This window comes from Dermacentor silvarum, chromosome 1, assembly GCF_013339745.2.
Source record: "Dermacentor silvarum isolate Dsil-2018 chromosome 1, BIME_Dsil_1.4, whole genome shotgun sequence".
NCBI lineage: Eukaryota > Metazoa > Arthropoda > Arachnida > Ixodida > Ixodidae > Dermacentor > Dermacentor silvarum.
The window spans coordinates 88,491,506-88,519,417 of record NC_051154.1 but is presented as its reverse complement, the minus strand read 5'-3'; the positions used below and the strand labels follow the sequence as shown (position 1 = coordinate 88,519,417).

Below are 27,912 nucleotides of genomic sequence, written 5' to 3'. Positions count from 1 at the left end.
GCGTGTGCGAGCGATGCCTTTATTTGCTTGTCCACTCCGGCGCGGCGTGGACCATCTATGGCGGAAAGTGATCACCTGACGGCAACTGACCAATCGGCGGCGCGGCGGCGAAGAGAAAAGGGATGCGGTAAGTATATTCTAGGCACTATAGCGGTACTTTACACTCTACTTTCCCTGTTCAAAGCGTCGACGCGCGCGCCATCACTCGGCATCATGAATCACTGCAACACGCGCCGCGCTCTCCGACGGCTGCGTAAAGCCCCTATATATACACCGTACGTCTTCCATGCGTCTTCTAGACTGTTGGAAACGCGTTCCATTACATTCGGCCGTCTCCTTAGCTGTCTACGTAGACTGCCTCCGACGCTGGCCTTTCTCCATGAATGAACCAGTGATCCGGTTCTGTGCTTGGCTTGACTAACAATTGACTTATCTGAATTTGAAAAGATAATCTTTTCATTTTTGTAAAATATATACACTGTCATCTACCTAAACATAATTTTATATACACTTTAAAGAATACTAAATTATAACTAATTTGGCTAATTGAATACGAAACCGTGGAGCGGACATTGCATTTACACTCAACATTTACCTTCAGCAGATGGCTGGCGTGATGGCGTGTAGTGCTTTTTCACCTCATGCGTGTGTTTAGCAGTATGTTAGGTCATAGAATTTAGAATGGACACTGCGTTAATTTCATGTTGCAAATTGCGCTGGTGTCTATGTCACATTGCGGAACGTAATTTAGCTGCAGGAACGTAATACAAAACAGCCGGCGATCAGGCCTAGACTACCTCCATCGTCGTAAAAGAAAGGTACAGGTGACTTCTGATTCCTGAGCTGACTTTCTGCTTTGCGTTTTTGGTCTCTTCTTAACCACTGTCGCGACGCTATCCTTTCCTGGGAAAATACCGCGCTTGCCTGGCTGGTTGGTGCCGCGCGCGTTGTGTGTCTTGCAGTTTTCCGTGTTGCCCTCGTGTGCGAATGAGTTTTCTGTGGAGGGACTTTCTGTTTTCGTTTCACTGATTACTTGGAACCAGTACGGGGATTATTATTAAGCAATGCTCAGGGGTTCTTAGTCATGCTGTAACTTTCACCAGGTTATCATTTAATGTTGTGAAGTTTTGTTTATGCAGTCGCTGCAATGTATATACTGATGAATGACCTTGCGAGAGTTGCGGTAGTTGCTAAGAACTAATTCTGGTTTAAGGTCAAATGAATGATAAAAAGCTCTATGCTTTTTTTACCTCGGGATATTGAGCAATATCTGTGGCGCACTCGTTACTGTAAAGCTTGAGCGGGATGGTTGCCAGTATTTGACAACTTTACACGGCGTTTTGTTTCTCCTGCACTGAACTTGCCTAGTTCCCAGCACTTACTTCCGTTCCGCTTTCCGTTGTTTCGAGCTTGTACTTCGCTTTTGATTATTCAGCCATGTCAGGATGATGCAGAATATGATTCTATGACATAAAATACAAACGCGTCCCTCTGCTCGTTAACTTAGTGCATATAATCGGCGCGTGTGTTCGGTCCAGTGCGAATTGTGTGCAGTGAACTAAGTAGGTCGAACATAAACAATGTATGAATAAAACAATTTAGAATGATTCTTTCCTTGTGATGAGGAGAGGTGTGATGACTAAGTTGTTTTCTTAATAACTAGACAAGTACTAAAATGGGTACTTACAATAAAGCTGGTAGCTGTGTGGTGTCTTACGACTTGCCCAAGGCTCTTGAGCCTTGCGCAGAGTTTTCGTTTTTTGCCACTGTGCACAAGGTGAACATTGTCTGCGTGTTTCATCTGAATGCAGTGCATGTGTTTATAAATATTTTCTGTATACCTGTTAATAAAGGTCGCTGCATTTTTAAGAAATAGGCAGTCTCAGCCGCTTTTATGAGTGCCATTCTGTGCAAAATTACTTGTCAATGTTATGTATGGTGAATGCAGCTTAGCTACCTTAGAGGATATATTTATTTATTTCTTTTCACATACTGCAGCCCCTGGTGGGGCTATAGCAGGATTGGATGATACAATAAAATACAAAAAAGAAATACAACAGGCAACAAAGAAAGAAAATTAAGCGCAATGTAGAGGGAGCACAGACAAGAATTAGTTTATGGGAGATAACGGTTGATACTTGGTAGTGAATTCCAAGTTTCAATTGTTTGACCGAAAAAGCTATAGGTAAAAGTATTAGTGTGTGCATAAAAGGGGGTAATGTTAAGCGCGTGATGTCTCCTAGTGGAAGAGAATTTAGCAAAGGTGATATATTCATTACTGGAAAGGCGACTGGACAAATGAATAATGCCATGAAAAAATTTTAAAGAATCAACGTGTTGCTGTTCAACAAGCGATGTTAGGTTGAGTGAGGACATGGCGGATGACGGTGAGAACTAGGGGTCCTAACGACGGTAGATAAATCTAATGGCTTTCCTTTGGACAGCCTCAACTTTGTCTATTTTGTACTGCTTGTAGGGATTCCAAACAATACTACCATACTCAAGTACAGGGCGGACAATAGTTTTATATAACAGTAATTTAGGGTTGCATGGAGAATTAGACAGCGTACGACGTAAATAGCAGAGTTTCTGTAGAGCTTTAGTCGTAATGGAGTCAATGTGCTTTGACCAGAATAGGTTAGTGATGAAAGTGAGACCAAGATAATATAAATATCTTGGTCTCACTTGGAAATGCGTTGAATGGAATTATCATTAAATTCGTGGCTGAAAAAGAATTGCGAAGCTTTATTAGAGAAGAATGTAATGACAGCCTTACGGAAGTTAATATTCATTTGCCATGTTTCCCACCATTTGGGAAATCTGACGAATGATTCATTAGAGAGTTTTGGAATAGGGGCCTCAAAAAAATAGCGGCGACACCACTGTGCATGCGCGAGACACAAACTGCGTTTGGGTTTTGCATTGGGCACGCTATTTCGTCGATTTAGCGAGAGCCCCAAAAGCTTTGTGTCAACAAACATGGCGGCACCCATCGAAGCGACAGCTCTAACCGGAGCACCAGACTGGGCTCGATTCGTGGTAACACGTGAAGTTCATTAGCTAGGAGAAGTGACTGCGGTTATCACTTCTCTCAACTAACGTGTGTAATGAAGATTGATTCATTAGACGCCGCTGATTCCGAATTCGATTGTCGATTTCATGGCTCGTGGGCCTAACGGGGATTAGCTTGGCTCGTGACTGCACGTAAAATTGGTTACTCAAAATTAAGCACAACAAATCGCTTGCTGCTAATGGAATAACGTCTCAATTGTAATTAAACGCAAAACCACGAAAGTCAAAATTACTCTTATCATGAAATGGTATAGTTTATTTTAATATTTAAAATAGTTTTTCTTTGACAATTGAGGACCAGCTTTGCATGAATAAGATGTTTAATTTCCTAGAAGTTATCAATGCTCTTACTGTCATTATTAGTTATTAATTTCCAAAAAAAATGCTGAACTTCAGAGTATTTGCTAGAAAACCCTGATTTCCCCCCCGTTTACCAGCTTGAAACAGATCCCTAGTTTTAATGCATGAGTGTTAAGGAGCTCGTGATACCCTCCGATAAAAAAAAGAAAACCCTGAATCTAATTTATTACTTAGTACATTTGTAAGTTTAACCCGAATTTCGGAATAGTTCTGCAAAAAACCCGATTTGTTGACGATGATGAGCTCGAAAAATAGCACCAGATTTTTACCCCCCCCCCCCCCCCCCCCGATTAAAAAAAAAATGTAAAACCCGAAAACGAACAACCCTAACCATACTTCAACTCTAGTTGCTGTATATGTATTCTGTGGTGAGTGGAAACATGTCTGTGATTTTACTTGCAACTCATGCAGTACATGTAGAGCCCCCATCAAAGCTATCTAGAGTGTGGGGCCAGTGCACACCCAAGACTCTTAGCCCCACCTACTGGAGGAAGCTTGAACGACATGGTTGCTTCTGCGCATGCACAACCAGGCAGACAGGGCTTCACCACTCGCTGTCATATCTGCGTGCTTTGCACAGCTCCCGTTTCTTATGATTCTGCCCAATAGCGGGGGCAACTGGGATAGGCACAAACAGCATGAAAGGTTCTTTTATCAGCACGCGTCCTGGCACGGCAATGCAACTGCTCATCATGTGACAAAATACCATGCGCTCATGCATCTAGTAATGGGCAAGGTCATCGGAAAGAGGGAGCTGTGCAAGGGGGCATGGCTATGACCACGAGTGACGAAGCCTTGTCTGCCGACTGCACATGTTCAGAAGCAACTATGTCGTTCCAGCTTCCTCGAGTAGGTGGTACTAAGGGTTTTGGAAGCGCACTGCTCTCGCATTCTAGACAGCCATGACGGGGTTTTACTCTGCTTTCACATAGTTTAGGCACCAAGTATCATTTTGAAGGCTGTAAGGGATGCTGAATTGAAGACAAGCAAAGAGCAGTGTTCCTTTCAAGACAATATAGGTTCCCTTTGTTTTGACTTTCATACCTAGCATTGATGACTATTAATATTTGGCATTTTAAAAAGACAATGAAAGCCATTGCAAAAACAATGCAAAAATGTCATGATGAGCAGAACACATAACATTCTCTAAAGAACTAAAGTTTTATTGAGCGTTTTATAAGATAGAATGCATAGTAAATACAAACTGGGTCACATGCAACAACAAGCAAGTCAGCCTTCACTGAAACTTATGTAGCCAACAGATAATAAAGCCAAGGAAAGGATAGCGGAAGTTATTTGTAGTTTTAATTGGAGGGCTAAAAATGGTAAATTAAAGGGAAATGAATTGGATGAAAAAGCAGTGTGTCGCCAGTGAGTGCAAAGGTTCATTTGCATAAACTGGTTCAGCTCCCACTGGTGGCAAATTGTCTTTTTCTTCACATACATTTCCCTTTAATTTACCATTTCTATTCTTCAATTAGAACTACAAATAACTTCCCCTATGCTTTCCTTGCCTTTATTATCTATTGGCTTCGTATGGTTGTTTAACAAAAATCAAGCCCCTTGTTTCCCCTTCGTCTCGTTGACTGAACCTTGTGTCTTGAACCTGACTTTATCTCAGCAAAAAATGCTGCAATCTGACAAGTATCAAGCATTCAAAATGCTGTGATATATATTAAAGGAGTAATAATGCGAAAAGCATGTCCTTTTTTTTTACACACCTGTTTTATTCGTTATTAATAGCTGTCAACTCCATGACTGACTATGAAGCCTCAAATTCTCAAGGATGCAACAAATAATTCATTATGCTACTGTTTAATGAGGCCAGTTCAAAACTCGATGCCAAGTGCAGTGCTGTTTTGGGCAGGAAGCAGGGGACGTATTCTCGGACAATCACTTTCATGCGACTTAGTTTATGCAGCGTTGTATTATTTTAGTGGTTTTCCTAAAATATATGGAAAATGAAAATGGATGTAAAAAACAACTGTCCGCAGGTGGGGAACGATCCCACGTCTTCGCATTACACGTGCGATGCTCTTACCATTGAGCTACCATTAATTTATCATTTCTTTAATTCAATTAGTAAGTACAAGTAATTTCCCCTATGCTGTCATTGTTGGCTTCTTATGGTATGTTTAATAATAATCGGGCCCCTCGGTTCCCTTTCTTCTCGTTCATTACATAACGAGGGCTCGAATCCGGCAACATTGATGCCTTCAGGTAGCATATGTGGGTTTATTGACCAGTTGCCCTCACCCAAAAATATGACGTGCTCGTGACGCCTGCGGCAGAAAGGATGTTCCACATCCACCACGATGGTTTGTGAGTGTGCCGCTGGCTAACACTCCCAGGGTTAGTTCTAGTTGTAAAACATAAATACCCCAGAAAGGGGACGGGAAAACGGCTCCGTGGTAGCTCAATGGTAAGAGCATGGCACGCGTAATGCGAAGACGTGTGATCGTTCCCCACCTGCGGACAGTTGTTTTTTCATCCATTTTCATTTTCCATTAATTTATCATTTCTTTAATTCAATTAGTAAGTGCAAGTAATTTCCCCTATGTTGTCCTTGGTGTCATTGTTTGGTGGCTTCTTATGATATGTTTAATAATAATCGGGCCCCTTGGTTCCCTTTCTTCTTGTTCATATTGTCACCGGTAGTAGTGGGAATAGGGCAAGCGCAGAGGCGCAAGAAGAACGAAGTGCACGTGCTAACCGCCCCACTCGATAGTTCGCTCTCGCCGCCGTTTTCTCTAGAGCCCAGCTGCTCTCAATAAACGTTGTCAGCCCGCTTTTGAAGGCGCGTGGCAATATATATATACTTGAAGGTTGGCGGACAGAATACCTTGGCAGTTAAGGGGTAACAAATTAGCTTTTATCGCTATACATAAAGAGAACTGCAGCAGCATTGGCTTGACAAAACAATATTAGAAATAATAACTGTAGCTAGAAATTGAAAAACATGTTTATGCCTGGCGAAATTTATTCTCATTCCAAAAGTGTGGACAAAAGCCAGGAACCTGTGCTATCTATATTAAACTTCTAGTACAATTGGTGCAAGTTCTTTCTGAAAAATGTGCCGCGAGCAGCGTAGGCATTTCTGTACAAGTCAGCAGTGATATTAGCCAATGTGGCAAATACTGTTCACATATAAAATAGCAAAAGCAGCTGTCAATTTTTTTGTGGTTATGAGCAGTGATCATAGTTACAGAAGCAAATTCTGAACTACGTTAATGTAGCAATATGCAGAAAGTTCAGTATTCAAGCTTACTGATTTGGTGATTTAAGAAGGAAAAACAAGTTTTTCCCCTATGACGAGTTTTACGTAGCATTTGGATAGTAAGCATTCTCTTTTCCTCTCTTGCACAGGACCTGCCGCAGTGCATGGTGTCCGTGAATCGTTGCTAAAGTAAATAGGGCTGCCAGTCCTACACCTCTGGGTCACACCGCCATGCACCGGAGGCCCATTTCCAACGGTCTCCACCTTTGGCAGCTGACCATGCTGCGGTCAGGGAGGTGTGTTGTAGCTGGCGTTCACTGCTCCTGGCACCCACACAGACATTTGATGTCATCGTGGCATGGGTGCACACCACTTTTGCAGCGCCGACGGGCGCCAACTGGAACTGTGTCCTCGCACAGTATGTTGTCACTGGTGTTGTGCCGGCCACTGTCTGTGCCATCCCAGCGGCTGTTTGAGAAAGACTCCTCCAAGGTAGAAGGCACAGTCAAGGCACTCAAAGAAGCCGAGCCGTCCAGAGTAGCTGCCAAGCCAGACACGTCTGCTGCACCCGTGCCAGTGCCACCAAAACGGCCACTTGTGAAGAGGATCTGGGATGAGTTGGTGCACTACTACCACGGCTTCCGGCTCTTGTTCATTGACATTCGAGTCTCAAGTCGGTTGGTCTATAGGGTGCTCAACGGGGATGAACTGTCTCGACGAGAGCACAAGCAGGTGCATTATTATTATTATTATTATTATTATTATTATTATTATTATTATTATTAATTTTAGTTTAGGTTTTGCAGCTGGTTGTTGTTTCTTTCGTGTATAATTTCATGAAAGGTAGTGTAAAAATTGTTTCAGTTATGAGTTTTTTTGATGTGGTACTGAGTCTTTAAAAATTAATACGAAAACCAGAAGCCAGATAAACATAAAGGTTTCATCTGGCTATGCATTAAAATAATGCTGCTTGCAAAGCTGAAGCTCATCGACATTGTAGTTCTCAGTGCAGGACCTATGGGACAAGCTGTCACTAAGCACACTTATTTTTGTTATTGCCTTATCTTACCAAGGGGTCTTATCTCACAAAATACTGTTATGCATTAATAGTGTCATTCTAATTTGATCCTACACGGCATTAATTCTACAAGCAGCTTCAGCTTCACTTTTGTAACTTTGAATGGAAACTAAATCTAACTCAAGCTGGATATTATACTGCGAGTGCGCTACTTAAGCAATCTCTTTCAGTGTTTTGCATTTATTATAATCGCAATTCATTATGCTTACTTTTTGTTTTACGACTATGATTTTTTTCATGCCGTGTTGTAATGAAGATGAGATGAAGTGAATCCTCTGAAAAATGGGATGTACTTGAAGGAAATTCATGTACTTTTACTGATCACTGCTTTTACCACATCTGATTTACTGAGAATATTTGCTACTTCAGTTTACCAGATTGAGCTATCGTAGATGTGCGCAGCCATATAAAAAAAAATAAAAGCGTGGGCAGCACAGACCATCTCAATGCAAAGTTGCCATGTTTTGAATGAAACGTCCTTAAAATCAGTCTAGGGGGTCGCTTGCTAAAACCGCATGTAGTGAAAACATGTTATACTATTATCGCTTATATCTTTGCAGCTGTACTACCCATGTGCCTTACTTTGGTATCGTTGTGTAGAGAAAAGAAGCCATTATTTGATCATGCATGTTTCGCATGCACAGATGGTGCTATTGTTGTATTATGCATGATGCAATTGCAGCTAAATTTAGCTTTGTTCGCGGCATTCAGAGATGTAGTTCAGCAGTACATCTGTCGATCCAAGCAGGAGTGCTCACATTTGAGAGATCTCACTATCCCACAGTAAGTATAATTAATCCAACTCAAACCACTGCTCATCAGGAATTATAATGCCTACAAGTGTGCAATTTGTTGCAAAAATTTCATGTTTGCTCGGCTATGACGCCCCTGCATTCGACACGTAGGGTCCATAAATGGCGTGAAGAGACTCGGGGCAGCAAGAAAAAGGGATACCCAACCCCTTTGACCAAGGCGGGACATGTCCATCTCCATATGGAGCACAAGCGCAGGGGATTGAGGCAGGTGCGGGGCAGTCTTGGGCGCCACCAGTAGTGGGGTCATTTGTTATGTAGTGGCCAAACGACCTCTGCAAAACAAATGGGTCCACTACAAATAGGAAGTGAACATGTTTGCAAAATTAGACCGTAAGACCCCCACTCGCTGTAACTTAAGTTAAACATGTAAGCTTTCTAATGGGTGAAAAAATTTAACTTGTGTATTTGGTTACGTTATTTCTGTACCCTTGTGCCCAATACACCCTTTGTAGCACGGTCATGACATTTCATATACCACACTGCAGCTGCGTTCTTGATATAGCCTACCCGCTTTTTTCCTGCAGTTAAAAGTGACACCCAATAGCAGTTTAAAGAACCTATGGAGAGATGGTGTTACCAGTTCATCGTGTGTCGCAAGTATGTATAAAACTGGGAGCTAAGAGGCGCGATCCCAAAATGAGAAATGAAGTTATCGTGGGCATTGCCAAGGGTGGGCATAGCATTAAATATCTCAGTGGGGTGCACCTAAATTTCATGAGTGTTTTCATATTCTGTGCCCATCAAAATGCAGCTGCTGTGGCTGGGATTTGATCCTGCAACCATGTGCTCAACAACAAAATACCATAGCCATTGAACCATGATGTCAAGTGGGTCGCTGTTCTAGCAAGACCCCAGTGATGTCAAAAACCATTCAACTAACAATATTCAGGCACTTGTAGGCATGTTCCTAGATAACTGCACTTGAGTAATGTATACTGTGATTTTTAAAATTGATCATTATATTTAACATTATATCAAACATATTACTCTGGTATGAGAGCTGTCTTCATCTGATTTAATATTTATGCATCTGGTTATTTGATAACCTATTATGTTGGGTGAGCTGCATCCCATCACATTGAGTCATATAGCAAAAGAAAATTAAAGCATTTTAGTCTTTGCCCTTCCTCATCACCTAAATAAAAGCCTTTGAGGCTTTTTTCTGGCTGATAACATCTGCTGTCTACACTGTCATTTTGTTACATTGTAAAAGTTTAGCGAGCTTTCTTGATAATATAGCACCCAAACCTTGACTGCAAAATCCAGTATGGAGCATGGAAATCATGCTCTTATATATTAGTGTTTCTTTAAAACTGTAATGTTTTCTTGTTAGTGTAAGTGCATCTTTAATTTGAGCGAAATATACTTCTGACATATGTGCCCTCTTTTGTCTTACAGCTTGTCCGAACAGTTTCAGATTTATTTCGACTTCTTCCATTTTCGGTTTTCATTATTGTACCATTCATGGAGTTACTGCTACCAGTTGCCCTGAAATTGTTTCCCGGAATGCTACCATCTACATTTCAAACAACATCTGATAAGGTACTGTGCATTTCACCAAACTTTTTAATTTCTCCTTAGTATAAGTAGTGAGCATCCTACCAGTACAATCCTCAGCCTAGTTTTGTAAACATGAGAATGGCTAAATGTTTTGTTTCCTTGCCGCATGGGTGTGAAGCTGGAAGATCAGGTGTGTCATGTGGATGTCACCCACGGAAGTACAAACATCTTTTTTTTTTTTTCTAGGATGCCTGCTTGGGCTGCAACAAAATTTTTCATCTCTCCAATGCTCCTTAGACTTTTGTAGTCTTAGTACAGTGTGCTGTAGGAATTGATACACAAGTATTGTATTGTATACACAAGTACAAGTATTGTATCCTCTTGTTGCATGCAGCTGTTGCATAGCTTTCTTGTTTCCTTAGGATGCAAAAGTCAAGAAGCAACTTAAGGTGAAACTTGAAATGGCCAAGTTCTTACAAAACACCTTGGATGAAATGGCTGTGAAGAAACGAGGTGAAGCCCATTCCCACAATGCGAAAGAATTTGCCGAGTTTTGTGAAAAGGTTTGTAGTATCAGTTTTTTTCTTCTTTTTTTTGCCTTTCTGTGACACAGCAGAAATATTACAATTCATTAAAAAAATCGCAGTGATCTGAAAGTGTGATGCCTCAGACATGTTGGCCCAGGCTAGGCTACAGGACTTGCTACAGGGTGCTGTGTCAGTTGCTAGTGGGTGTGTTAAGTTCAGCTGGGCATGTCCGGTGACCATTCTTAATTTTGATCAAAAACATATATTTTGTTGCTTGAGTGCCCAGAAAGATAAAATCAATCTTAGTTCTGTAAAAAAAAAAATCTGTCTTCAAGAAAAAAATTGCGCCATCGGATGGGAAAGAGGAGAAACTATATCAGTCAAAAGCACTTGTGAATCTCGTCGAATTGGCAATTTGGTTAGCTCCCCCCCAAAAATGTGTTGAGGCTATAGTTCTAAAAATACCTGGCGATAGAGTATGCATCGATTCGATAGCATCGATTCTAATTACTACAGAGCATGACTGCTGTCATGCTCTGTAAAATCGCGAGAACGGAGCATTCCGCAATATTGGGGGGCCTGACCAGCTTTCCGAACCCCACCCTTGTATGCATATATATATATATATATATATATATATATATACAGTGGAATCTCGATGATACGAATCTCACGGGGTCACGAAAAATATTCGTATTAGCCGAAATTCGTATCATCGAAACACAATTAAAACTAGCTAAATTAAGGGTGAACGCGGGGATCAGATCGCGAAAATCTCGAGAAAAATCGATTTTTGAAAACCTCGCGTTTGGGTATCTGCAACGCCTAATCTACGCTGCATCAAAATGGTTTGGCTGAAAGCGCACTGAAAGTGCCCGAAAAAGTTTAATTCGTCAGTGCGCAGGGCGAGAAAACAGCTTTAAATCGCGCAAAATCACCGCAGTTCACGGAGCCATATCTCGTATTTCCCGCCACCGAGCGCCGCCATCTTGGTATCGTTCGAAAGCTCAAAGTTTCGCCGTTCCGCTTCTCAATTCGTCCGTCGTCGCCAACTTGTAACAAACGCACAAACACCAAAGAAGCACGGGTCTGCGATAGGTAGTCACACGGGCCCTCTGATATAAGCGGGCCTCCGATTGGCTGCCGTGCTGAAAGGCGTCTCTCCATTGGTTGCTGCTGTGGCAGGGGCAAGATGGCAACCGCAGTTGTCTGCTTCGTAAACCACGCCGGCGTCATCACTTGACACACAGAATTCGGATTACTGAGAACTCCCAGGTTAGTGATGGATCGTCGCTCGTTGGCGAATAAACTTTGGACAAAGCACGCCTTCGGAATACGGAAGCGCTTCTACAGCAAGAAAAATATGGCGATTAGCGGGAGAAGCGGAGGCGCACCCGACTGAACGAGCGCAACCTTGCACCGTGGATTACGTGCCATGCTATCTTGCACCGTGTGACTCCAGCAGCGAAACCCACAATCGCCCTGTGCCATCGGCACCGATAACGCAGCCGACGGAAGACGCGCCAACGGAGGCTCCCGCGCCTCGGCGTACGGCCGCGCGAATCAGCTGAGATGGTATCTCGGTAGACATAGCTCGCTGCGACTAGGCAAAATGGCGCAAAAAAGAACGCAGCACGGCAGCCACTCCGCCCGATGGCACGCGGAAAAGCACAAAAGCAACAAAAGCGCCACCGCTTCGAACTCTTCGCGCCCATTCGCGGCCTCCGCGCTGTCCGGCGTCGCGTCCGCACCTCCGCACCAAAAGAGAAAGGGAGAAAGTGCGTGACTGCGCGCTGTTCTCTTTCGCGGCCGTCGGTGGGGCGGCATTTATTCGTATCAACCGACGCGGGTCGAAAATCTATTCGTAACAACCGTTTTTAGCACGTTGCAAAGTAATGGGGCTCGGCCGGGACCGCAGAAAAATTCGTATCATCCGGAAATTCGTATTAGCCGTGATCGTATCATCGAGGTTCCACTGTATATATATATTACCTTTAATAACAGTTACACTGGAAACTTCGTGTGACCTCGAAAGATTGTTCACTGAAGTGAAAAGCTTATATGAGTATTTGCAAGACCTCAGAGTAGAAGACAATTCAGTTTTACAGCCTGAGTCCCCTCGCACCGCCAAGAGACTGGCGTCTCTTGGTTGAGCCATGCGACAAGCGGATTCAGTTGGAGTTAATCTGCGCCGAGTTCAAGCTTGGGCCATCCGAGATGGCTGGTCCCTCCGTGTGCTCTGTCTCCCTGCGTGCCTAGTGTTATGCTTCCGCTGGTGCTTATACGGTGGAAAATACGCTTCCTTTTCAGCGTCAGCCGGGTTCTGGCTAAGTACCGATAAACGAGGTGCCCACTATTGGTTTTGTCGTTGGTGCTCATGCTGTGTTTGTAGCCGGTGCACATTGCAACGTCCGCAGCCGCGGTAGAAGCGAGCTCGAAGCCTGTTTTCTATTTCTCCTTTTATTGCGACAGCAATTGTACCGACACCCCAGGCAAATTTTCACTGTCGTCGTCGCCGTGATATTCCGTATAAAGTCCAAAAGTCATTAGAGTGAGTGACACATACACTACGGGTGCGAGAAAAAGCCCATAACGGTGAGCCATAACACTTGGTAGACATTATCTTCCCACGCACTCAATATTCGGGTTAATTGGAGGTCATGTGATCAAATGTGCACATGGGGAGGAGAGCACACGTCTTCTCATCTAGCCCTGCCGCAGCTGCAAATTACTGTGTACGGTTGACGCTTGCGGCCCGCATCCAATTCTTGGTAATCATTGGGGCGTGCAATGACTAAGGGCGAGCAGGGATGGCTGCTAACTTCATGCGCGCAGTCTTCCTTCTTAGGCTCTTTTTCCGCACCCCAAGTGTTGTAGATCGCATAGCCTAAGTTAAGAGACAGGGGTAATTGGAGATCACTGACAGAAGCCGTTCTGTAGTGGACATAAAAATATGCAGATGATGATGATGAATCTAATTTTCAGAGTCGCGGTGAATCGCATGGCTGTACAAACCGTTCGCCCCCGCTGCCGGCGTTCATAATGCCAGCGTTGTGGATATTTACAGGTTTACGTGGTCCGTGCATTGCACAATGTTTTAGTGAGTAAATGTTACTACAATTCATATAGGCGATATAACCAACATACAGACTCGTGTGAGGGCCGCACTTTTTTGCCGCAATTTTTACGAGCCTTACAAGGGACCGGGCCATTTTATCTCATTTTTCCAACTACGAGTATGAAATCCGCCGTAAACCTGTGCGATCGCCTCCTCTCGCCATCTGTAGTCGTGTACAACTTTAGAAGGCAGCGGCATTTGGCCCTCAAAGGCGGATGCACACGAGCATCCACCAATGGGCGTGCACTCTAGACTGACGTCATGAGCCGGACGGCCGGTGACCCCGCCGACGGAGGACATGGCAGCCCGCGCTTTGAGCTGGGTCGAGTCGCGTCAGCGGCACTATTTTTTTAGTCGCGGTGGAAATCGGCTGCTGTGCTTCAGTGGTCAGTCCAGGGGGCCTCTCCTGTGTTCTTAAGTTGTAACCGACCTTTTTTTTTTTTATTTATATAGTTACGACGCGCGAAAGTACGCTGCGCGGGAAAATTCGCAGTGGAACGCGATCGGAATCACGCTGAACACGATTGCTTCTCAGTTGGATTTAAAAAATATATATATTTGCTTTCAAGTTGGAGGTGCGGCTCTTACACGGATTTATACGGGAAGAATCTTTTTCGTGTAATTGTCTTATGCTTCGCTATCATTAATACTGCTTCGCCTTTCCGGCAAAACTGCAGCCTGTTTTTCTTTTTTTCTGAGTCCTAGTAGAAGCTCTGCTGCGCATGACTGCTATTGATTCTGATTTCGAGTGAATCCAGCTTGGACTCACTTTGGTTACTAAGTTAATTATATATATTTATGGCCTCTGCATGCAGGTTGCGATGTTTCCATCCCCAATAATTGTTGTAAATTATTATAAGTTCTTTTTTTTTTTTTTTTCATGAGTCGATAGCATTACCTACTGGAAAGAGAAGCAATGCTGAGACACATATCATTCACGTGTATTTCACACACCGTTAATAAAATACTCTGCCGAAGGGGTCACTAAAGTCTGCTGGTCTTTTTCAGTCTCAAAAAAGTGTGCAAAGCAAATTGGAGCGAGTTGAACATACAGCAACATATTGATTCTCTAGACATGGGCTATCTATATCATTAGAAGTTAGTTGGCTACCTCTTTCTCTTTCAAGATATCAGTTTTCTCCTGTGTACACATTGAAATATAATGTGTCTGTGCATGGTGTTCACACTGGAAATTAAAATAACATGTTGAAGGGGGGGGGGGGTGAAAAAATACGGATGAGGGAGCCGCCATTGGTGCTTCTAATGCATAACTGCGAGTCGGCCTAGTTGGAACAGATTCATTTTCTTAAATTTTTGTGCGCAAACAAACAGGGACGAAGAAAAGGAGAACACAAGAAAAGCGTTCGTCCTTGTGTTCTCCTTTTCTTCGTGCCTGTTTGTTCGCGCACAAAAATTTAAGAAAATGCTTCTAATGCGCTTGTTTTTCTATTGCCAGGATTTTCAGAAATAAAGCGAAATTATGAATAAAAGCCGTGCATGTCTGCGTCAACAATGACGCAGTTAGCTTTTAGCCACAATAACATATTAAGGGAAAATGTAGAGGCAACTCAAAAGAAACCATAAATGGTTTGGGTAACAGGACTCTGGTACTGACATTTTACAAGTAGGGGGGGGGGGGGGGCGAGGTCTTCGGCATCACCGAAGGACCGGAGCCCCCCTGTAGTCGGCGCCTATGGCACTATAGTGCCCAGAATGTACAGGGTCCTGCATATTTTACTTAACGTGTTTGAAACAAGATTTTGAGCTTACCACTGTACTGTTTTTGCTGAAATTTTGCAGAAGGATCGCATTTTTGTGTACACGTTGTTCAGTGTAACACTTACCACAGTTAATTGCCTGGTATTTAAGAAAAAAGTGCAATTTTTACCTTTGCTTATAAGGATGCAAGCTGTTGCCGTTACGGTGGAAGCATGAACTTGTGTCACCGCCTGCAGGCAGCTGCAGATTGCAGCATTTAGGGAGGGCTGCTGCGTCTTCGAGGAGCGGGCAACACTCACCAACCTTCCCTGACCGGCTGTTTTCTGTAGCTGCCAGCAGGCAGCGACACAAGTTTATGCTTGCGCCGTCGCGGCAGCATCTTGCATCTCCATAAGTGAGGGAAAACTTGCAATTTTTTTCTTAAAAACCAGGCAATTAACTGTGGCAAGTGTTACACTGAACGACGTGTACTCCAAGATGTGATCGTTCTGCAAAATTTCAGCAAGAACGGTACAGCGGTAAGCGCAAAATCTTTTTTCAAACACGCTAAGAGAAATATGCAGGACCCTGTATATTTTGCGCACTATAATAGCAAAACTGGCATATCCTACCACTTGGCTTGGCTAAAAAAAGAAGCCTGGTGCATGCAGCCAGCAAAAGTATAGCCTTCGAGATAAGTTTGTGTTACTCAAAGGGAGCCGTCGGCTGGGGCATAGATTCGGACGCCACCTATTATTGTAAACATATTTCAATGCCTCATAGAACATGAACCGCAGGAATATTGGCTTGATAAATAAAATATTACTTTCTTACAGCTAGAACTGCGCTTGTCGTCCACTTTCCACTAGTGCCGGCTTATAATCGCTATCGCACTCGCCTATCACTGTTTCTAGCGTGTTTCTCGAGCATGACTACATCCTCAATGCAGGTCGGAAAATTGTAATAAAAAATATTCCTCTGGGTGTTCCGCATTACCACTGTATGATTGGACACTCAGACCAGTCAGCTTTCCGTTGCACTAAAGAAATGGGTACCATTAAAATTTGTTGTCAGTCCCTTAAAGGAATTGTCTATGTACTGTTGTCGATGGTTTGCTGTGGTTGCACATTCTGTTAGACAAAATGTGCACAAAAATATTGGCAACATATTTCACTAAGTCTCTTTTGAATTCATTTTAAATAAAGGTTTCCGTTTGTTGAATGTGCTTAGCCTGCTCTGTTGTGAGCGGTTTGATGCGCAACCTTTACAACGAAATGACCTGTATAACGAAGGATTTTGGTGGTCTCATGCACTTAGTTATAAAGGCGTTTGACTATATAGTAAGCTTAATCAGGAGTAAGCCCTAATAATCCGTTAAAAAAAAAAGAAGAAAAAGGAAGCCATCATAAACGGCTTTGAATCAATGGAGAGGCGCCTTGGAACAGCTATAACGTTGAAATGTCCATGGATGGTGCTTAACTCTTTCCGTACCGTGCCCATTGGGCATGGTTACGATGGTTTGAAATGCCGCTTTCAAGACCTTCCGTGCCGCTCATGGACATACTGCGCTATCGGATGTGAAGGAGGAGAACTATATGTTAGTTTTCTAAGCAGTTCGCTTCTTTCCTGCAAGGCGGTAATTTTTAAACACGCTCTGAAGTAGCGCGATCGTCAAACGAGAACGAAAAAATGGCCACCTGCTATCGATGGTTTGAAACGCCGCCTTAAGACCTTCCACACTGCTCACGGACACACTGCACCATCGGATGTGAAAGAGGAGAAACTATATTTTTGTTTTCTAAGCAGTTTGCTTTTTTCCCGCCAGGCACTGATTTTTGAACGTGCTCCGATGTTTAGCGATCGTCAAAGCAGAACGCAAAAACGTCTGGAAACGGCGTGCACTCTTCGGGAGATCGCAGATATCGCGATTCCGCTGCCTCTGCGGCTGATCTTATCGATACATCGAATAGCAGCGAGTCAGAGGACGCTGACTTTTCGCTGAACTTTGAGTCTGAAAGCGACGACGATGCAAACCAGCCCGGAACATCAGCGGCCGCAGCCCAGCACGCCCAACTGTAGTGCTTGCAGTGAAATTTCTGTAGCGAAATACCTGTTCAATGAAAAATTTCGATTTTTTTCGGAGATAGTGCCTAATAGACAGCAATACATTTTGTATATCTCATAATTTTCATAACATGTTTTTCTTAGTAGAAACCAAGCGTGTCTTGATTTTAACAATTTATTTCTTTTTTATGACACAAATCTCGTTAATAAAACCTTTATGCGTTCATTCATTCAAAGTGCATTCATTTCACTTTCTGTTTATGTATTACATTAAATATTGAGTGCAGTAGTTCCTTCAGAAAAAAACATCTGCCGTAACATACAAAAAAACACCTATTTTCCCCATGGTAGAAAAGAGTTAAAGGGACAGTAATGACAATACTACATTTCATTTGTTTGCTTCTGAAAATTTGAATCCAGATTTCATACATCACAGTTTGTGGTTTGTACACTCATTTAATCACATATTTTTCGAAAAATGCATAAAAAGAAAGTTTGAAGTTTCTGCATTCCACATGCACCTTAACCACCCACATCCTCGTTGACTCATGGCTCACAGCAGTTCACGTAAGTGACTTAAGGTCACCAGGCATTTCTTCTTTTTCTGCATTTTATAAATAAAATTCAGCTCTTAATCTGAACACAATGGCGCTCTTTTGACCTATATGGCATGGTCTACCACATGCATTCAAAATATAGGTTCGTTTTAATGTCTCGTAAGTATTACGAAGACTCCAAAGGGAAGTAGGTGCTCATTAATGACAATGAGATAGCATTTTGGTGTACATACAAAATAAATGTGCAGAAAAGTTCAATAGGCTTGATTAGAAATGATTAGATTAATTATTAAAGAGGAATGTCTTGGTGACCTGCAGTTTGCCAATGACATTTTCCTTAATAATGGTAAGTTGGGAGAAATGGTTTGGCAACATAGTTAAAAACAGTGCAGAGTTTTTAGGAAGGGCATATTCCTGTCTGTGTGAATAAGTATGCTGGTAGTCAGCACCCATTTTGTACCCCTCTTTTGTGTCCCATTCCGTGCCCTGTCAGTGATAAGACACAGCAGCAAAATGCTGCATACGAAAATGTGAGCGACGGTCTTGGCATTGTAATACTAAAGGAGGTGCTGGCTGTAATGATAGGCTGTTGCCAGGCTGCAAACACACCTTTAGTTTCATATCCGACTGTAATGTGCCGGTAAATTTTGAACCCATTCGCTTGGGAAAAATGTGTGCATTAGAATTGGTTACAATTGGGAATTTGGAAAATAATCTTTTCTGAGTCTCTTCATACTTGAAAAAGCATTACTTGAACATGTCTAGCTGAAGGTGTTAGTACTTCACACAATGTTGCTGCAATAATTACTTTGTGCTATTATTATAAAATATACTATCATACATTGTCCTTGGTAAGGGCTGTCCAAGTTCAAGTCATGTTTCACTAAAGAAAATGTTTTTTTTTTTTTTTTTTTTTTAGATAAGAGAGTCTGGAGAAGATACCACAAATGAAGAAATTTTGAAGTTTTCAAAGCTGTTTGAAGATGAAATTACTCTGGACAGTCTGACACGACCTCAGCTCACTGCACTCTGCCGGCTTCTGGAGCTGCAGCCTATTGGCACAAACAACTTCCTCCGATTTCAGCTGCGCATGAAACTGCGAAGCCTGAAGGCTGATGACCAGGTGAGCAATAAGGCTACCTTACTAAGCAGGATTGTTGCCCTTTTTATGTAATGTAAAGATTGAATTGTCTCCGCATGTCTGATGCTGTTATTGCAGGTCTACATGAAATATGGTATTAGCAAATAATTTGAAATGTACTCTAAGCATCTGTAGGTATTCTATTAGTTTGTCCTGATTGTGCTTTCATGATCTATTGTACACGGGGGCCTGTCAGGCATCATATATTATTTTTTATTATTTTGAGGTTTATTATTATTAGACAAGATACAGGGGTAGAAAGAAATATTATGCAGGAGGAGGTCCCGAGGTCAAAGACTGTAATGGACCTCGGCACCTCCTCCTGTATAATATTTCTTTTTACTGTATCTTGTCTAATATGACGAGTTTAATAGTACAGTCTGTTCAAATATGCCTAGCTTAATTGTCAATTACGGACTTCAGAGAAACAACTACGTAGGAATTCTGATTACGTCTTAAAGGGACTGCACTTAAGTGTTGCATAATGTATAAACTGGGAAACAGTAATATAGCTTTGGTGCCTTGCCCTGCATGACTATGGCATGTAGCACTGCCACTTTCAATTGATGCCTGATGTGCAGAATTGTAGTGGTTCTTAAGGTACATCAATAAAAGCTTTTCTAGCCTCTATAAATTTCCTTCCATCACAGCCGGCTGTGGCTTAATCGCAGCTAGGGGCCATATATTGGAATGGTTATTTTTATTGATGTTGAGCAGTTGCTTACAGTGGCATATTGGTTTGTGAACCAGTGAAAAAGGTTTAAAAGAATGGATTTTGAAGAGAACCATTCCAAAGTCTTGGCCCTCAAATTCATTAATTTTCTGCAGCAGAGCAGCAAGCAAACCTGTCATATGATGTGTAGCGGGCAGCAGTGTTTTGCACCACTGCACACTTAAGACTGAGTGTTCTGCTCGTTCTGAATGTACCTTTGTGGTGCAAGCTGCGTCACTGGTGCAGCATGCCATGCACAACAACCTGATGACCGATGGCAAACTGTTTTTGCGCACAAATTACCAGGACCTACAATTGGTAGTAGGTACCACCGTATTGACTCGCATAATGAACGCACTTTTTAACGCGGACACCTCTAAAAAAGTCGCAGTTTCGCCCGAAAGGCAAACCATCGATTGCGATAGCAAATGCGTAGACAGCTATACGAAGTAAGGATAGTAGTTTTATCGGCGGTATAAACTTGCAAAGTAATTTAACCAGCATGATGTCAGCGCGCACAGGCAAACATGAACCAATCACACTCGATGATCGCGGACACGCGCTGTTGAAACGCTGGCGTGAGGAAGCGTGGCAGCAACAGCGAGCGAAGTGACTTTCGTGCTGTGTATTGCTTCAACGCAAACTGAGCGGCGATAACGGAGGACGCACAAAAGTATAAGCCGCCGTCGCACCTAGGCTCAGCCCCTGAAGCAGATCGCTTTCAAGTTAGAGTGTGCACGGCCACACAATGTCCAGTTGCTGCGCCGCCTCCCCCCATCCCCTCCCACTGGCGCCATGCGCACTACGAAATACGGCGCCTTTCCTCCCCGCTTTCCTCCCTCGAACGCGGGAGATAAAGCCGGGATAATCGTCGCCGATGGCAAAAATGCACCTGGAGTGTCCATGATTGCTATCGTAATAAAAGTAGGCGACATACGGAACGATTCGGCGTCCGATACAATCGTGCCTGCTGGATGCCATATCGGACACCGAATCCTACTGTGTCTCTCCTACTTCACGGCAGCAAGTTCAGGGTGCGTTTATTTCGTGGGAGGAAAAAAAGTCAAAATTTTGATGACTAAAGTTGGGGGTGCATTCATTATGCGAGTGCGTTCATTACACAAGTAAATACAGTATTCTGTGCACTTACAGGCACCAAAAGACTGCAGTGCACCTTATGCATCGTTGGTCACCATTGAAATAGCCAGCAACTAGATCTTGGAAACAATATGCATATCCTTAAAGGCAACCATTCAGTGCAAAAGGCTTTCACAGCTAGTAATGGCATCATTCCATAATTGAAAGCGATCTTGGGTCACTTCTCGCAACACTAGGCTCAAGTGCCGGTTAAAGGGCTCCTCAACAGGTTTGGGCATTGCAAACAGAGGAGCGTGGCGCATAGATAATGAGGGGCCAATTGGGTCTGCAAAGTACAAAGCTGCTGCATGGCATGAAACCACTGAAATTTCACACAGAAGCCTGCACACCCTTCATCTCAAGGGAGCCCCATTTCCAACCATATGCAGTATAAACCACATATAACGTAACCGCTTATAGTGCAGGACCGGATATAGTGCGGTCTTTTCAGACTCCCATTAATTTTCCCATAACACTCCATGTATACACGTATCGCTTATAGTGCAGCTGCGGGAAACGAAATACCGGTTACAGTGCGGCTGCCTGGGAGTACGGAAGTCAGCAGAGACGGCGAACGCTCCCCTCAAACAGGCGCCCCAAGGAGTGCTCGAGGAAGAAAGAGAACGACGTGGAGAAGGGCACGTGGTGCGAACAAACAGCCAGTGAGGCTGAAACCAGAGCCTTGAGTGCGAGAAAATATCACGGCGCGCATAGCGAGCGAGGGCCACGAAACTGCCAACGCCGGCCAATGCTCGCTTCACGATAACGGCAGTAAACTGAAACTTCAGGGAGGGAACGGGCGGCGCCGGGGCACAGCACGGCGAAGGGCGCACGCGGAGACCGTTGAATGTGAGGGAGGAGGGCGGCAGGGAAGCGGATTTCGCCTCGGCAACTCCGCCGCTTCGGTGGCTCCCCTCGCCCTCCCTCTTAGCTCCCTCACTTTCGACTGTCACCGTGCGTGCCCGCAGGCGCCGCCGCTCCAGCTGGCCCAGCGCCAGCTCCCCGAAGTTTCAGTTTCTGCCGTTATCGGGAAGCGGGCGTTTGCCGGCGTGGGCAGTTTCGTTGGCCGGCCTGGGACAGCGCCGCTGCTTCCCTCTGCGCCGTAGCCGCAGCGTGCAAGGTCAACACGTACGTGACTAGAAAGTAGAGGAAGCACAAAGGAGAAAGACGGGTTCACTGCCATTTTCTACGCGTGGCTACGGTAGCGTGGCTGAGACGTCGGCACGTACACGCATGTTCCGGCTGCAACGGAGAATCAGCGACCTCACCATTTGAGAGGGTGAAATTTCCGCCGCATTTTTCTTTCTTCCTTTTTTTGTTTTGTTCGCCCGCGACATTGAGCCTTGAGGGGTCTCTCCTAAGCTTTTACTCTATGGTGGTGCCGGAGCAATGCCAGTCTGAGGCGCCGCCGCGTGATTTGGTTTGAATTAACGAGTTTCGACTGGTAAATTGAATGCAAACATTCTAGCCGCATTCCTCGACTGTCGCATACGCGTGGCGGCTCGGTACACATGTTTTGCATGTGTGCGGGCCTTGAAAATTGTTGCTTTGGTTATAGTGCGGTATCGCTTATAGTGCGGATATTCGCGACTCCAGCGACTTACGGTATAAGCGGTCGACACTCTAGTCGAAGTCACATGCACAAATGCCTTTACGTAAAACGCACTGCCTGCAACATCACCGATAATGGCATGTGATCTCAGAAAATCGTCAAATAGAGAATGCGCAATACTGCCACTATGAGTGCGCTGCAAGTCAAAAAGAGGAAGAGAAGAAAAAAAAGGAAGGCAGAGCTCACAATGTGAATGTGTCGTGGTCCTCAGCTCTGATATAGGAGAAGGCATGGAAGAAAAGTCTCTTGCGAACGCTAGTCGAAGCAGAAGAAGAGAGTGTGTATGCTGGCAGTGAAGCTCACCTCCTTGCAGCATGGCAATGCAACATTTCAGTTTCTCCCATTACGCCTCGCATCATCATATAAGTACCTCGGCGTTAAATTTTTACCTAATCTCTCTTGTACAACCCACATAGAAAAAATTCTGCTAAAGCTAACCGCACATTAGGCTATTTAAAGCGCAACCTCAGAGGCATGCCCACTTCGACTCGGCAACTCGCGTATCAAACATTTGTTCGCCATCAACTTGAATACGCATCACCTAGCCGCGTTGTCCATTTCTCAATTTGTTTGTTTACTATTGTATAACGATGTTGAAATAACAGTGTTCAAACTGCTTCTGTTTGCAGCTGGATTTGTAACCCTCCTCACATAATAAGTTCTGTGAGGCTAAATGCAATTTTAAAAATTCTTGCTGTAAGATGCTCCCTAGATGCCACCCTATAAGTGCAATATCTTCAATGGAGCAAAGGGGCCCTGAGGAATGCTCAGTTTCTACAGCTACAGAGGAACCTCCATATAACGAATTCCTAGATATAACACTATTCCCCGCCATTACTCCATGGAAGCACGAGCGTAACGAAGTTGCAGTGGGAGCGTATCTAGAGAACATTTTGTCATTTTTGCGCAAGCAGCAATCAGAAGCACCTTCTGAATGCGAAGCGGCGGCATCGCGCTTGGCGCGCTCGAATTCACGGCGACTGCGAGGCGAGAGCTAGCGCACATGTGCGTGCGTGCGTGCGAGCGTGTGTGAGGCGGGCGTGCATCCCTCGACCCGGCGATCTTGCCGCCGCGGGCGTGACCTTTCCCCCTCCCGATAAAACAGGTCCAAAAATTGCCTGCGCGTTAGAATTGAGTACGACCCTAAATTTGCGCTACCATATCGCCATCGGCATTTCAATATGGCCGCCTCCTACGTACTTCGAGCCTAGCTCCCGTAGCTTCGACCATGTGCTGTAGTACGTGTGCTTAGGCATTAGTCTACCAATTTAGTTAAACAGCGAATGTTTCCAAGTTTATATGGCCAATAAAACTACTATCCTTACTTCATATAGCTGTCTGCTAATTTGCTGTCGCAGTCGATGCTTTTCGGGTGAAACTGAGACTTTTTTGTTCATCGCAACTTTAGTGTATTGGGAGTAAATCTTGAGCGAGAGTTGTATTTCTGTATGAAAGCATGAGGTGCGCGGTACTGTAAAGGATTTTTTTTTTCCTCTCTTTTGGTCACATAAAACGGGTGCGCGTTACAATTGAGGGCGCGTTAGAATCGAGTAAATACGGTAAGCGTTTCTTTTTCCATTTTCGTGCCAAACCTGCATATAACGAAATCCTCTTTATAACGAAGTTTTTCGGGAATTTGTCAATTTCAGTATATCCAGGTTTAACTGTATTGCACAAATACGAAAAGGAGCACAGTGGAATGGCACACTATACTAGGGTTTCCTCTGCACTTGTTCATAACTGTCACTGTTACTGCCTAACTCCACTTTTACTAGTTCCTTCAGTTTACTATCACAGTTTGCTCGCAAAGCGGCCACTTGCAACCTCACTGCTGCATCTGCATAGCGCTCTGGTTTTGTGTTGGTTGCTACAAGTCATGCAGGGAGGGTCATGTGTAATGCAGCATCTTACAATTGAAGTACATTACATATGTTACTTGAACAAGTGTAAAGTCAAATGTTGTACCCACCCCTTATGTAATACCCCTGACGTCAGGGGTCTTTAAGGTAAATAAACTGAACTGAACTGAAAACATTGAAGGAATTATTCCTGTAAGGCGTTAGCCTAGCCAAAGCTAATTCATTACAACATGTGCGTCATTGCATATAAACAGTGGGCAGGGTTTCACTATACAGTCGAACCCAGATATGTTGAACCCACATATAATGAATTATTGTAACGAACAGCAGTAACATCCCCTTGAAAATTTTGTATAAATTTTTTTCTTTATATATCGAATTACCTATATGTATACCAAACTTCTTTGTGATCCCCTTCAGATTCGGTATGTCCGGGTTCGACTGTACACCTTTTGATGTTGTACAGTGTGCATGACCACAATCAAATTTGTTTCGTTAACATTGCAAACTTTTTTACAATATGGGCTTTCTGATAACTGTATAACCTTAAGAGACGGGAAGAAAATGGTGTGGATCAGAGAGCAAACGGGAATAGCTGATATTCTAATTGGCATTAAGAGATAAAAATGGAGCTGGGCAGGCCACGTAATGCGTAGGATGGATACCAAGAGAAGGGGGAAGTGCAGTCGAGGGCGGCAGAAAACTAGGTGGGGCGATTAAGTTAGGAAATTTGCAGGCGCAAGTTGGAATCAGCTAGCACAAGACAGGGGCAATTGGAGATTGCAGGGAGAGGCCTTCGTCCTGCAGTGAACATAAATATAGTCTGATGATGATAACTTTATTAGCTCTTTAAAATGTTCCGGCAATTCACAGCTAGCAATTTGTACATTATACATGTTGTGAATGGTTAAATATATTTCCAGATGATTCAAAAGGAAGGCATTGACTCCTTGACGGTGGCAGAGCTGCAAGCGGCCTCCCGAGCAAGAGGCATGCGAGCCATGGGATTACCCGAGTCCAAACTTCGCTATCAGCTGGCACAGTGGCTGGACCTCAGCCTCAATGAAAACATCCCTCCCTCACTGCTGTTGTTGTCGCGTGCTATGTTGCTGTCTGAGGCTTTGCCTCCAACAGAACAACTCAAGGCCACTATCTCTACTTTACCCAAGGAAGCGGTAAGTACCCTAGCAAACACTTGGGAAACAACACAGCACAAGATTTCAGGGATAATTATTCTCATAAACTGCAAAGACCTGTTTCTGGCGTGAATGAATCAACTACTGAGGTTTCACGTGAAATGTGAACAAATGTTGCAGATGTTATTGCCTGCAACATTCATTGTGGGCAATCACACCTGCAAACATATCAAGTCGTGTGGGAGCAACTAAACCTTACTGCTGCAAATGTATGCATTATGTTCATTATGTACGCAAATGTATGCCTCGGTATACTGTGTACAAGGGACGCACGTGTGCTCAGGGCAGCATGGGCTTTTAGAAAGCACGATGGGACAAGCTAGGGGGCGTTGGGAAACGAATTTCGGGGTGATGCCTAAATTTAAGTTTCCCGCCAACAGATTTATCAACTGCAGAAACAATAGAGGAGACTGATATGTGCACCACATGGAGATAGCTCAACACATACTGAGCAGTTGCGGCAGACGAGATGCATGCTTGTGATAGGCATGCGGGTACAGCCCATGGACAGATAATTTCAAAAATATTTATTTGTGAAATTATGTGGCCCTTGCACAATAATACCATAGCATTTTAGCATAATGATATATCAATATACAGTATAGACCACTTATAACGTAACCGCTTATAGTGCACGACCGGATATAGTACGGTCTTTTCAGACTTCCGGTAATTTTCCCATAGTGCTCCATGTATACGCATACCGCTTACAGTGCAGCCACGTGAGACGAAATAACAATTACAATGCGGCTTCCGCGGGAAAATCTCGCCGACAAGGGCGGTAGCGAGCACGCTTCTCAACGAGGTGCGCCCACCGATGGGAGAGGAGATCAACGAGGGCGATGCGGAGGAGGAGCATGAGACGTGGAGCATGAGTCCAAGAGTGATAAAATAATCGCCGCGCACTGTATCTGCGAGTGAAAGCGCGCGGGGGACACGCGCTATCACGGAGAGCGAACGCACGGCAGTAAGCAAACGCGACCGTCGCGCGAAAGGCCGGGGGGGGGGGGGGGGTATGGGAGGAAGAGAGGGGGAGGGGGCGGCGACGCTGTGCTGCTGCACCAAATGCGTATCTTGCAACCGGGCGCAAGGGGAACTGGCGACGCAATCTCCCACGCGAAAGGAGCAAAGCGGGAAGGCATCACGGGAGGTAGGGAGGGGGGGGGGGGGGTGGCTTCTACTCTGCCAACAAATGCGTTTGCGCCTGTGCTGGCTGTCGGTGTTGTCGCGCGCACTGTATCTTGAAAGCCATCTCCACACGGATCTGACCTTTGTATGCGCTGTGCTTACGCTGCTCAGTTTCCGTTGAAGCGATAGACCGCACGAACCTTCGCTTGCTGCGGCAGGCGTGTTTCCCCACGCCCGCGTCTTGACAGTGGCTGTCTGCGGTCATCGAGTCTATTCATGTTTGCTTGTGCATGTTAACACCACGCTTGTTAATTCTGTTAGTAAGCGAATGTGTCAAGTTTATGCAGTCGATAAAACTACTATCCCTACTCCTTATAGCTCTCTACTAATTTGCTATTGCAATTGATGCTTTGCCTTTCGGGCGAAACTGAGACATTTTTTTATTATTACTTTGTCTGCTTCATGCGAAGATCGTGGGTACTTGGACATTAACCTTTCAATGTTCGTAAATTTAAACGGATGCAAAACTCCCAGTCGCACGCTTCGATTCTCAGATACGCGCGGCTGCTTGGTCTACATGTTTTGCTTACGTGCAGGGCTTGAAAATCGTTGTTTTGGTTATAGTGCGGTACCGCTTATAGTGCAGATATTCACGACTCCGGCGACTTACGTTATAAGCGGTCTACACTGTAGCTAAGCAAAGTGCTGATATTCAAAACTTTGTTATATTGAGGTTTGACTGTATACTAATCACAGAAATAATTCAGCAATTCTTAAAAGATGAGCCACATAAGAATCGCCTTGATGAACAAAAAAAAAAAAGTCAATTCCCTACGGCTGGGGCAACACTTGTTGTCGGCTGCTTTCTCATGCCGGCATACAATTGCTATCACACTCAGTGTTGTTTGCAGCATAAGGCTACATAAACACAGTCCTGACTGTAGATTAAATAATTGTTATAGCCAATGTGCCACCATGTTTTTTGCATAGCCACTGCGGGGTTGGGCACCCTTGATGGTAAGCTTTGTGTTGCGCTGGAAAAATATGCACTGTAAAAATCACTTGTTGGTTCGCCTAAACTCATTGGCACACAATCATGCTCACTTTTCTGTTTTCTGTAA

General features: G+C 44.1%; 1 protein-coding gene across 1 annotated transcript in view; it reads left to right on the top strand.

Moving 5' to 3' along the window:
- Nucleotides 1-590: 590 nt before the first annotated feature.
- LOC119431969 (mitochondrial proton/calcium exchanger protein) overlaps nucleotides 591-27,912 on the top strand; it is a 57,094-nt gene continuing 29,772 nt past the window's right edge. The window contains exons 1-6 of the mRNA XM_037699408.2: nucleotides 591-818; nucleotides 6,799-7,381; nucleotides 9,941-10,084; nucleotides 10,465-10,605; nucleotides 18,926-19,129; nucleotides 25,391-25,642. Coding sequence (XP_037555336.1) covers nucleotides 6,881-7,381; nucleotides 9,941-10,084; nucleotides 10,465-10,605; nucleotides 18,926-19,129; nucleotides 25,391-25,642 — 1,242 coding nt within the window. The 5' untranslated portion in view covers nucleotides 591-818; nucleotides 6,799-6,880. The remainder of the gene's footprint in view (nucleotides 819-6,798; nucleotides 7,382-9,940; nucleotides 10,085-10,464; nucleotides 10,606-18,925; nucleotides 19,130-25,390; nucleotides 25,643-27,912) is intronic.